The sequence below is a fragment of the Syngnathoides biaculeatus genome, chromosome 14 (genome assembly GCF_019802595.1).
Source record: "Syngnathoides biaculeatus isolate LvHL_M chromosome 14, ASM1980259v1, whole genome shotgun sequence".
Lineage (NCBI taxonomy): Eukaryota > Metazoa > Chordata > Actinopteri > Syngnathiformes > Syngnathidae > Syngnathoides > Syngnathoides biaculeatus.
The window spans coordinates 12,131,309-12,144,358 of NC_084653.1; the positions used below are offsets into that span (position 1 = coordinate 12,131,309).

Below are 13,050 nucleotides of genomic sequence, written 5' to 3' on the forward strand. Positions count from 1 at the left end.
TACTTTTTTGGGCCAATTAAGTACTACTGGGTAATTTCCCACGACGCGCTTGATCATCTGTCAGGGCAAACTAATGTGTTTTCGACCCCGCTGGTTGGGACTCTGCACGAAAGGGTCCATTCCACAAATCCTCAAGTGGGGCTATTTATAAATGGAGCCATGAATCTGGAACACCACTATACGTGCGCGAGACTCACTCTGAGGTGTTGTCATCACTCCAGTGACTTTTGGAGCTTGTATTGTGTTTTCAGCACTGGACAGCGTCACACCCACGAGGTTAAACATAGCCAAGCATTCTTTTTAGGCCTCTTGACATTTTGATTTTCTTTGGGAACATACATGCACCTTAGTTTGTTTGTAGGACAGTGTAGTCTGCACATATCTTTAGTTATAATTCTTAATCTTGCTGAAACATTTTGGGTGATTGTCCATCCTTCTGTCCATTTCCTCTTATGCTTGTCTGTACCGGTCACCCACCGGCCAATCACAGGGCACATAATGTATGCAGTGGTGATTGTTTTTTTTTTTTTTTTTTTTTCAAATAAGCGCGGTCTTTGGGACACTTTTTTGGCTTGTGTTGGGTAGGGTGGTAGTGGGGTGGGGGCACAATTCCAGCGTTGTACGGCGTCAGCGAACTCAGCTCACAACAATTAGCAGTTTGGCTGATAGAATATGAAAAGATTTTTCAAAAAAGAGGCCTCAAGCTGCTGATTGAATTTGGTGTCAAACTAAACATAAAACAAAAAGTATTACAGATAGCTTTGCTTTACGGCAGTCCCTTTAGCTTCATGCTAACAGAGAGCAAAGTGCAAAGAGACTGACCAATAAATAGCATCAATGTGTCAGTGTGATAGCCCTTTGAGCAATGGATATTTCAATTTGGAAAATAATTTATGGAAAACTAACAGATGTACACGGAGCCTTATCAATTGGTGAACATTAATCAAATTGATCAAATTTGGAGATGCCTCAGATTCCAGCCTGACATTTAGAATGCTCCACCCCCCCCCCCCGTTTTACTTCTTTGTCAAAAAGCACTAATATTTCTACAGCTTACTGACAAGGTTCATAAAACATAAGCAAGGTGCATAAAGGAATGCAAATTAATTAAAAAGAACAGTGATTATGTGAGAGGCACAGCCTCTCTCAGGTACAACCTTAGGGACCCGTCCCCAGAACATTTTTTCTTGCGTTCCCTTCTTATTCCATACTGTACTATACTATACAGTATGTTACTCGTCAGCCACAATTCTGTACTTCTTCACATATGTACCCGGTTAGTACTACGAGTGAAGTGGTAGATGTTAACTAAAGAATGTTATGCCTGTAATATTAGTAGCTAGCAGTTTGTTGTCAACTAGTGCAATTTTATCTCACTAATAACATGTAGATGCCCCTTCTACTATGCCAAAGTTGTCATACTAGTAAGACAATTGTCTTACTCAGTACGACACCTCAGTGACTGGGGTGCACTAGTGGAATAACGCTTACTAGTAATGTAAAGTATAAGTAATGTAAGGTAAAAGTGCATTACTAGTGAGGAAAACTGCTGAGTTTACATCATTTAACAAGTAATACTACTGAAGTGGTAGACATGAATGAATAGACAACTAGATGTTACAAGTAACCTGAAAATGTGCACTAGTTGTCATGTTACCATTACTACTAGGGAAGGGCTAGGTGTTAACTAGTAGACAAGTACATGTTACATAGTTAGGAAAAACTGTGCACAAGTTGACCTCTGCTTGCTACTTGTGTAAGTGGTGAAGGGCTAGATGTTAACTATTATACCAGTAAGTAAGTGAGTAAGCCAAGACTGTACTAGTTGATACCTGTGTGCTACTAGAACTAGTAGTAAAGGGTCAGATGACAACTATTAGACAACCACTAGTTACCAGTAAGCCAAAACAGTCCACTAGTTGACATCTGTAAGTTACTTGTATTACTAGCGAAATGTTAGATATGAACTAGTCTACAAGTACATGTTGCTTTTGAGATGCAATCAAGACAGTTGGGTGAATGAGTAGCACATAAAATATGAACTCAAATGCCTTTCCATACATACTAGAACAGGGAATTGTCTCATTTGTTAGGACCAAGAGTTTACTAGTACTTGGATTTGAAGCTAAATATGGACAAAATACTGGAACAGCTTGCCGACCTGGCACACAAAGTCCTCATTACTTCTCGTCATCGTCTGTTCGTACCTATAAACCCTCTATCAAACTCAGGTTCCACGTGCCCACTGGGTCCTTGGCTTCTTTTTTTTTTTTTTTTTTTTTGGCAAATCACATCAACTATTTACATCTTCACCCGGCGTCCTGTAAGGCGCGTGCAGTCAGGAGACTTTTGTTTAAAGGCTGCCGGCAGAACCAATCGATCTCTTGTCTGTCTGCTGCAAAATAAAGAGGACAACAAACAAAAGCTAAATTGGGCCAATTGCCACCATGCAAGAGGAGGTGCGCAAGAACGTCCACAAGATGGGGCACACAATCCAAATGGGGCATGAGAGGGAAGAGTTCTTGGACCCAGCAGACAGCGGTGAAGCATACTATTGTACTGCTGTCAGATAGGATCTCATTGGTGTTGTCTTCTTTGGGCTCTTCAGCCTTGTCTGGATCTGCATTGCTTATTATGAACAAATGCAAATTCAGCGCAAGCCAAATCGTTAAAATGCATCTACTAAAACTTTTAGAGCGGTCCTGTTGAGAGTTTTTATGATTTCTCCTTGATCCTTCACTGCCACTGAAATGAAATGAAAGCATCAAGATGGGATTTGTGTAAACGTTCAGCATTAACTGAAGAGGTTTCACAAAAGTACACGTACGGGAAGGTATTAGATTGAAATAATAAAGGAGTACAGTACAAGTGCTCTCTTTTATCAGTCCGATATTTTATTTGTATATCGTTTTGTTTGTTTCTGAGCTTTCAAGGGGGCAGGGATAAGTCACCATGGTCACACACACAGGAAAGAAAACTTTAATGCTGCAAGACCAAAAATGCATCCTATAACTGTCTTTAAAAAAATGTTCAATACACTTGAATTTAATGTAGCAGAAATTTTTGTTTTGAAACATTGATTTCAGTACTTCCGTGCATCCATTTTGACTTATGTGCTATAAACTGAATAACTATTTTGTAGTTTTGCTTTAAATTGTCTTCTATTTAAGTAAGCACTGTGTTAATTTCCCAACTGAATGTCATCAGACCTCCACCAAGGTCAAACCATAGGGACAATAATAATAATGTTTGTACAGATTTCTATATTAGCTAAGCAAATATAGTTGTTCACCTCGACAAAGTATTAAAAGTTGTTTCAGGAAATTGCAGGTTGGAAGTTAAAGGATGTGGTATCCTTACTGCTCTAGAGTCACAAAAATAAAGTTGAAAGCTGACACGTGCCTGTCACCATTTAACCATATTTATGTATTCAATAAAGAGATGTAAATCAGTTGTGAGTAAAACGGGACATTTTAATTACACTTCAATCAATGTGCGCCGATGTATGAAACGCGGCGCCCAGCGTGAGCCCCCCACCCCCTCTGCTGACCCCCTTTTTTGCGCCAACCTTCATCCGCCGCTCACCGTTTTAATCAGCGCTGGCATGAAATTCGCCGTTGTGTGAACGCATATGACACGTCTAAGTTAGAATCCAATTTTACAATTTTTCACAGTTTAAATAACCAGTGCCCCCTTTTCCCCTTTAAAAGCCAATTAAAATATGCAGAAATAAAATCCTTTAATTTTCTCATAAAAATGTAAATGACACAAAATGGCTGATTACAATTAGAGGAATTATTCAACAAGGCTCACATGTCTACATCAAGCACGAATGCAAATCCAACTCTCTGTTGGCAGAAGTGAAACACATCATTCTACTCTGCAGTGTGATGTAAGCGCATTTTACTTATTAAAACACATCGCAAAAGTGTTTTTTTTTTTTCGTTTGTTTTTGTTTTTTGAGGTGGGGGTTGGCCGGAGCTGATTATGGAATTTCCATTCATTTTCGTGAGAAAAGATGATTTGAGATATGAGTGGTTTGAGTTCCAAGCGCAGTTTGAAAATGAATGAAACTCATATCTCAAGGCGCCTCTATATTCTCTATTACTGTCTGATGGTTTGAAAAAATTCTAGTATAATAACTCAGCATGTTTACATGACAACAAGGTAGCAAATTCAAAGGGTTTTTAAAATATTTTATTGTACTTTGAAATGAAAGTTTATGTATAGAAAGACAAGACTGTCGAAACAAAAGGATCCTGATTATCAAAAGCCTGGAAATACTGAACTACTAGCATGCTAGTAAGTAGTGTTGTTTTTGTTTTGTTTTGTTTTAAAGATATGTCCAGAGGAAATCTCATCTTGTACCTCCCAACGTTCTCCCTTACACGTCGAACACCCGCAGTTGAAGTCTTCAACAATTCACTTGAAAGACAGTGGGCCTGTTAGGCCTCTGTCCACTGAAAACTGTTAGCGCTGTCCCTCTTTAGGCTACACCTATTTGTCGGTGCTTAGTCAGTTTGGGGCAGTGCCCCAAGCAAGTCACCGTCAACCAGTCTGCAAGCTCCTCAATGTTTAGCTCCATTTGCTTGGCACAACCATGTCAGCTTCGTACATTTCCTCCATTATATTTACTCAAGTAACATTGTGAATGAATTGTACTTGTCAGAGTTGTTTTCATGAAGCATAGCTGTTCTTTCACGCCAATCCAATAGTCTACATGCCGCTCGCTACTTTCATTTGATCAATAATCGCAATGAATGATCAATTCTTAGACTTTGGTTTTCGATTTATCCAGTGATTACAACAATGACGTCAGTCCAAGTCAATGGCGTTCAAATTCATTTCAATTGTTTCTTTTTACCTGCCCTCTTAAAAAGCAATAAGAATAACATTTTATTTTATTTGATGTTCAGGCTCTGATTTTTAAAAAAATCAATCAGTTACATAGTAGATGAGTCACTGAGTACTTTCATATACTTTTTTCAAGAATTATATTTTACTTCTACTTGAATTGTGCTATTCTAATGTAACAGTAGTCTTACTTGAGTACCATATTTGGCTACTCTACCCACTTGTCTCCAAGTCACCTATACCCCCCAAGTCCCCAACCTGTCCCATAAGGAGTTACTTGTCCATCTAGTTTCCAAGCATCTAGCCATTCACAATATACAGTAAGTATTGGAGTCCTGCTGTCCTCCAGGAAACTGAAAGGTACTTAACTGTTCCCCTGTTGAGCAGCACGGACAATTCCTTACTTCACCGACTGTGGTGATCTCCCCTTTAGGCCTCTTCCTCTGGTCGGAGACCTTCAATATGCGGCTCCTGCAGAATTCCCCTGCCTGACAAATATATTCTAGGCCTCCCACCATTTAATGGATCCTCTTAAACAACCTGCACATCTGAAGTGGTGAAAGTGAATCCTACCATTGAAATTCAAGTTACACGGTGGTGTACATTTTCAATTTTTTTGCACACCACACAGAGAGGCAGATTACGCATGCGAGGAGTGACGTCAGAGTGAGAGGGAGGGGCCAATGGTAAAGTTCAACACTTTTCAAATAGCAACAGTTTGAAATAATAGTCAAAATAGCAGTCAGTGTTAACACAAAACCTCCAGGCTTCTATCATAAATCAAAAGCAAAAAGTCAGGAAAAGACTACTAGAACATCCGAACAAAACGTAGGCTTTATCTGGGGCACTTTTAACGGTGGCAGGTGTTTGCTGACTCCCATGGAGTGAGTTGGATTGCGATTGGTTAATTCCAGAAAGCCACTCCCCCAATTGCAAGAGGGTGTCCACACTTATCCAACCAAATTATTTCAGATGTGTATTTTTACTTCTATTCTTGAAAGGATAAAAAGAAAGGGCTATACGGGTTATGGTGCACATTGTGCACATTTTGAAAAATGATTTTTCCTGTCAATCTTCACATCACGAAAGTCTAGCTTTTTTTTTTTCAACAGGGGTGTGTAAACATTTTATATCCACTGTATAAAAACTATAAAGGACATAACTTTTAAGTGAATTCCAAATTGACCATATTTATAAAATGTAAGTGAAAAACGGTGACGGGTCTCCTTGAATGGACCCCAGAAAAAGTCGAGCTGGGACTAGAATTAATCTGCTTTGATTTTATGCAAATGGGGTTTGTGAAGATTTTGACAAAAAAAAAAAAAAAAAAGGAAAAACTGTTCCTCTCAGAACTCATGGGTGCAAATCTCTGGTTTTAAGATCTTACGTTAAGTTTCGGAAAATCCAGTTAAAGTCGCACCATAGGAGGAGTCAGGAATTACGACCCCCCCCCCCCACAGTGATGGAAAATGCTGCTTTTATTGGACAATGAAGCTAAATCAGAGGCAAACAAAGCCTTACTTGGGGGGGGGGGGTATGCCTGCTTTCAACAGATCTTGCGTTTAATAATAGGATCATAATATTTGGATAAAAAAATGTTACAGATGTGACTTTTTCCTTTGTGTACCCCCCCCCCCCTTTTTCAGCTGTCACTCTACTTCCTGTTCACATTTAAGTAGAATGTTGATCATGGTTGTTTTTCTGGCACTATATCTATAATGCACCCATGCAAATATTTGATACTCGACCCTGTAGACATCTCAGGGCTTTCATGTGAACAAATGCAGTTTATGACGTATAAAAAAAAAATATATATATATATCCTCACACATTGCAAAGTCATCCTGGTGTAAGAAAATAATGGGTAGAATTTTACTGTTATTTTTTCAACAATGCACTTGTTTTAGACTGGACTTTTAATAAAGCCGGAGGCAAATACTCATGAGGGAGTCAGACACAAACTGGTTAGAAATTTTCAACAGTGATTAATCAAAGGCTTTTGTGCCAAGTAAGGGCAGTATGCGGCAGTTCAGGTTTGAATTAGCTCCAAAATTATGATGTATCAATTAAAAATATTTTAATGTGTATTACACAGCGACCTGTCATAAAATTACTTTAAACTAGATTCTAATGAGCTACATGAACACTAAGGGTGACTTTAAGGCCAACAAGGAAACACAGACAACAACAATGGATATATAAAGTCTACACACCCCAGTTCAAAAGTGTGTGTGTGTGTGTGTGTGTGTGTGGTAGGCTGTTGAAAAAATGAGCCCAAGATAAATCCTATTAAAATTTTTGCCACCATTACTGTGACCTAAAACCTGCAGAGCCCGATAATACTGAAAAAACAAAAATCTTATGGAGAAATGTAGAACGGGGAAATAAATGGTGATGTAATTGCAGACATTTGCACACCCTTCAATAACTGGGCATGTCTCCAGCATTAACAAACCACATTCAAAAGTCATGTTGAGTGCCACCATTTAAAGTTCACTTTTCCTGACGTGTATTTTTTGTTTTTGCTTTAAATATAGCAGAAGTCCAAAAGTTTTTGAAGTCATTTTATGAATATCACAAAATTTGAACAGGAGTGTGTAGACTTTTTATATCCACTGTAAAGTGACATCGTAACAGCTACTCATTTCACAAAGCTTTCTGGGACTTGTAGCATCAGCGGAGTGCCCACTTTATACTAAAGTGAACAGTATCAAAAATATTCTTAAAATAAAAGTGGATGTTTCTGTCTTGATGTTTTAATGCTTTGCCAGAGGTTCCTGCTCAAGGCTCAAGTCCAGTGCTTTCCTTCAGTGATATCTCAGTCTCAGGGCTCTTCCTGCCATTTTCCTTGCAGTGCAGAGATGAGAGGAAACTTTTTTTTTTTTCCCCTGTGCCCAAACAACAACAGGTCGTTGTCTACCTGATGCTTAATCTTCATAGCAGCGGCTGTGTCTTTCTTTCTTCTCAAGAGGATGGAACACTAACACAAATGCAGGCAAGGTCAGGAAAATATGAACTAAATGCATTACAGCTACAAGTATTGCCAGTGGCTTGAAGGTTTCTGTGCAGATGCTACTTTTCATAGTTTGCCAAAGTAAAGAACACTTGAGTTAATGGGAACCAAACATACACTAAAATGGTACACAGAGACCTCACTTTATCATCTTGAGGTTATGAACAGCATGCATTCAACTACTTACTGTCATACTCAGTATTTTTCATTAGATTATTTTGGATTTATAACCTGGAAGTGTTTTCCATACGGCTCTTTACCATAACGATTGAGTTTACTGCTGCATTAGGGTAGGATCTGACCTATAAATTAAACTCATTGTAAAATATTGGAAAATTACAGTGGAACCTCGGTTTGTGAATTTCATTTTTTTTCTGTGACCTTTTTGCAAATCAAAACATCCAAAAACTGTAGAAATGTTTCCCTTTAAAAGGAATGAAAATTAATTCCCCCAAAAGTTAAATATTGACTTTTTTTTCTCTCTGCGTTAAAACATCCCTCCGCCCTCTTCTTTCACCTTTTTTTTTCTCTGTTTTGCCAACTTTAAAGAGTACCTAGAACAATGGTTGTTGAACTTTTTTTTCCATCAAGTACCACCGTCACGACCAACATGAAAATATAGCAGTGTTCATAAGAGACATACTGTATTAATTCCTAAAATGTATTATTCTGGTAATCCACTTTAACATTATGCAGTTTAAACATTCACACTACTTAAATATAGAAAAGTAAAAAGAAGCTTTGAATACTGATTCAATTAAAATGTATTGCAGATATGCCAAATTAGATTTGCTCCTAAACACTCTTAAACATTAAACACAAATGAATTGTATTTAAACGTTAAATCCAACTTAACTGTACAGAGGTAGTGATTTTTTTGAAATGTATTTTTTTGTATCTTAACGCTTCTTCACTTTGATTTAGAAAGGATAAAAAAAAAACATTTTACCGCCTTTCACCCGCTGTTGTGCGGCTGTAACCACTTGCAGAGGGGGGCGCTGCTGAGGCAACGGTGAGATTAGATTCCAACAGTTTGTACGAGATTTCTTCGAGCGGGCTTTTGTGTGATCTGAAACAAGACAAGAAGAATCCTCGCATGCAGTGAAGAAGGTTGGCAAGACATTTGCTCAATGGAGGGTCGAATGCTCAACGTAACAATGACAATCCAAACAAAAACAAATAAAGTACCATTGTTAAGACACTTACAAAAAGTTTAAAAAGACTTATGTGCATGGGTTAAAATGTCGGCCACAGGTGCATACGCTGTAGTAGTCTTCAAGAACTATATGATTCCTTCAACAACCTCTAATGTGTACGTGTGGAGTATTTTACCGACAACAAAAAGGAGCAGGATAGTAGGAAAGAGCAGCAGTGAAGTATTGTTTTGAACGCAGTTTTCAGTGAATTACACATTATTTCTTTAGCTATTAAAGCATTTCTATTTCATAAGGTACCCTTGCAAATATAGAATGTGTTCACTTGTCCAGACTCTATGAATTATGCAGTGCACTTCAAACACAAGCTAGGAAGTAAAACAATTAGTAGATTGTGCAGGTGTACCAAAACGTTACAGGCAGTTCATATATTACTTCCTACGTCGTTGTCAATTTCCGATACTCCCATTTTCAAATATTTAGAGGAAGCGCATGTGCATTTTGAGTTCAAACACAGCTCAAACTAATCAATGTATGGGACCTTTTCACATCATTTTTTGGTGTTGAGAAAATGCAGAATGAAGGTGGATTCGATCAATTTTGAGCTGCTTTTCATTTTTAGCTTCTCCAGTCCCATTCTGACCTCTTGTACAAAATATCAAATACAATTGCGTTATAAGTAACAGTTGCCATAAGCGACAAGATCAAAAGGTTATGCTGAGTCCAGTAGCCAAAATATTAGAAACAGCTGATGATGATGATGAAATTTTCCATCATAACATATGTAATTAATCATTTGGGGCATGATTCTCTCTATCACCAAAGTATTTCATTCGGATTTAACTTTGCACTTGGTCCTAAATGCAGATGCAAACTTCACAAGTTGTAATATTACTTTTTATCAACGGGCGATATTCAGCACTCTTAACAAGAATTGGTTTGTTCATAAATGCTTCAATTTGTACAGCGGAAAAGTTGAAGTTAACTTGCACGCATAATAAGCCCCCATTTAACATTAAACTGAAGGTCAGGTAGGTGAATTACATTGAAATGGGAAAAAAAACGTTAAGATTCTTTATTCTCACATTAAGGTCATAACAATAGCAAATGTTCTCAAGAGCATGCTTAAAAACACCTCCCTTATGGTGCGAAAACAATGGACACTTTCATTCAACAAAAGCTATTAAATAGTATTTACAAGCAAATCCAAACCTTCAAGCGAAGATCAGCACAAGTCTCAGTGATTTCAAAGCTCGCTGCAGTCCATTGTGCACTCTTCTAACACAACGCAGAGCTCAGACCCCCCCCCCCTCCCCCAAAAGTATTGCACAAAAACTTTTCTTTTTGTAGTGTTTTGATCATGAGGGTCACAGGAAAAGATTCCTCGAGTCTTCCCTCTTGACGTGCTCTGCCGCCGCCGCTGCCTTGTCCTGCACGCACTTGCTCCGCTTGTTCTGGTGCGTCTTGACGTGCTTGGCCAAGTGGTCGCTCCGCATGAAGCGCTTGCAGCAGTCCGGGCACACGAAGCGCTTCTCCCCGGTGTGAGTCCTCAAGTGCCTCTGCAGCTCGTCGGAGCGCGTGAAACTCTTGCCGCAGAAGAGCCAGTTGCACACGAAGGGCCTCTCGCCAGAGTGCCAGCGCAAGTGCGCCTTCAGGTGCGATGTCTTGCCGTAGACCTTCCCGCAGCCCGGGATGTGGCAGACGTGCTGCTTCTTCTTGCCCGGCTCATCCGTGCCCCCGGAGTTGGATGCCGACTGGCAGTTGGGGCAGCGGCACCTCCTGCAGCGGCGCGCGGTGCTCAGGGGCGACTTGGTGTGCAAAAGGGCCGCGATTTGCGTCTGGTATTGAGCGAAGTCCGCCGTCGGGCCGTGGAGGACCAGGCCCCGCTGCAGCTGGAAGCGGTGGGGGTGGGGGTTGCCCTGCTGCAGGCTCCACCACGGGATGTCCTCGGCCGGGTTGGGGGGAGTTAGCTGCCTCTGGCCCGCATGGCCCGTGACGAAGGTGGGCATGGGGGCGGGCGCTGCGTAGCTGACGGCCGGCACGTAAGTGGGCGGGCAGGCGGACTGCATGGAGCACGGCAGCATCTTCACCGGGGAGAAGTCATACGGGTAGCCGGGGTCCGCGGGAGGGGTGAGAGGCAATTCGTGCGGGGGGGCGAACGAGCTGAGCGGCTGTTGCAGGGGCTTAGAGGGTAGTCCGAAAGTGGAGTTGCTCGGAGGGCTGCAGGCCTCATTAGTCCAGGGGTGGAACAAGCGCGACGGGGAGCCCAGCGTGGTGGGGTCGTACGGGACCTGGAGGAAGTCGGATGGCCCGGAACCCGGCGGGTGGTGGTGATGGTGATGGTGGTGGTGGTGGTGTCCGATACGGTTACAGGTGGCGGCCAGAAGAGCCAGCGGGGAGTGTTTGCAGTTCTCCGGGGAGGAGTTGGGAGTGCGGTCCTGGAACACACGAGGAGAGACTTTCAGCGGAGGAAAACTCAACACGGCCACTTGATTAGGTACACCACCACTATTTTAGATGACGCTCTGGCGACTCTTTTTTTTTTTTTAGCTCTTTGGCGACTTCGGGAGCTCAATCAGGTTATCAAAAGTATTGCAAACAACACTCTTTAGTTCTACATCAGTAAACATGTGCATATTGTTAAATTAAAACACTCTGAACTCTATATAAACACAATTTTATTACTTTGTATCTCAAATGACTACCAACTACTCTGTTGAAGATGCGGTGTAGTTTTCCATCACTAAAATCAAACATAATGTTAATTCAAAACATCTAAAAATGGTCCAACAGAATTTAGATTACATTACTACCTCAATGTGGAACCGGGAGAATTGATAACTGCCCTTTAAGATGAAGTGCAATTCTACACTGCTGTGAAATCAAAGCCTCTTAAAAACATTAACGTAGGATATTACTTTACAACAAAAGTATTACAAACAACTCTTTGATGTAGGATAGTTCTACACCCCCACGAGCAACATTAAAATAACAGTTAAAGCTTCTGGAAACTTGTGCAGAAATTACGTTTCAATTCAAAGTGTTAGAAACAACTATTTGATGTACTTTATCTGCTGAATAACAAGAATAAATATTGATCAATTTAAGCCACTTCAGATGGCATCTAATTTTAACAACTCGACTCGACTGGAGTTGGACCTGAGGAACTTTTTTTTTTTTTGTCTAAATGAAACTTTTGACTCGAATTCGGACTTACTCTTAAGTCTGTCACAATAGCTGTAGCAGCCATGAAAAAAACATGTATTCATTATTTGATGGCGCAAAAGTGAGCACAAAGTTGATCCAAACGAACCTGCAGAAAAGCTTGAAGTGTCTCGTTCCGCAGTACAGCCACAGCTGCCATGGTCCTCCTCCGCCCGGACAACAAACGCGCAACACAGCCGCGCGCGCCGGACAAAAGTGGCAGGTAATTCAAAAAAGTGTTCGCATCGGTGGTAAAAGAGGCAAAAAAAAACCCCCAAAACAAAAACAAAAAACAAAAAAAACAAAAAAAAAAGTCGACTGTGAGCGAGCCTCTGACGCGACGCCTTCCTCTCTCGCGGATCTCCTCGCACTATCTGACGCGGCGGCGGCGGCGGATCACTTGAGAGGATGTGATAAGCGGGCCGGCAGCCACTCACAAACAAGATGGCAGACTTTGAAGTTTGCCGCTGTCCAATCATCAAAGAATGGCGGCTCTTTGAGAGAAGCGAGCAAATCCTTTGAATCCACAAAGCTTCTATGGCGTGTTTGTGCTGGGGGATAAAGGAGCTGATTATTGGAGGGGGGGGGGGAGATGTCGGGGGGCGGCGGAGGGAGGAGATAAAGGCGGGACAATTAATGAAGTAATCACTATGTGGGAAATGTATATAGACAAATAATTGGATTTTCCCCGATCAAAGCCCCCCCACATGCTGCCGGATAGCCCACCATTGGCTGGCCCAGTCATCTGATCCGCTTTTTTTTTTGTAATTAAGGATTTGTAGTGGAACTCCGAGCCACAATGTGACATTGTTATCTCCTGAGATC

At 40.9% G+C, this 13,050-nt stretch overlaps 1 protein-coding gene across 2 annotated transcripts; it reads right to left on the reverse strand.

Annotated features, from left to right (window-relative positions):
* Positions 1-10,078: 10,078 nt before the first annotated feature.
* Positions 10,079-12,780, reverse strand: sp5a (Sp5 transcription factor a). Of its 2 annotated transcripts, none has more exons than XM_061840807.1 (2): positions 12,335-12,780; positions 10,079-11,459 (listed from the first exon to the last, which is right to left on the reverse strand). In XM_061840807.1, the coding sequence occupies exons 1-2, from the start codon at positions 12,383-12,385 to the stop codon at positions 10,389-10,391; spliced, it is 1,122 nt and encodes a 373-aa protein (XP_061696791.1). In that variant the 5' UTR covers positions 12,386-12,780; the 3' UTR covers positions 10,079-10,388. The 2 variants fall into 2 exon arrangements, with proteins under 2 accessions (XP_061696791.1, XP_061696792.1); XM_061840808.1 differs by having other exon boundaries at positions 12,239-12,365.
* Between the last annotated feature and the right edge of the window lie 270 nt (positions 12,781-13,050).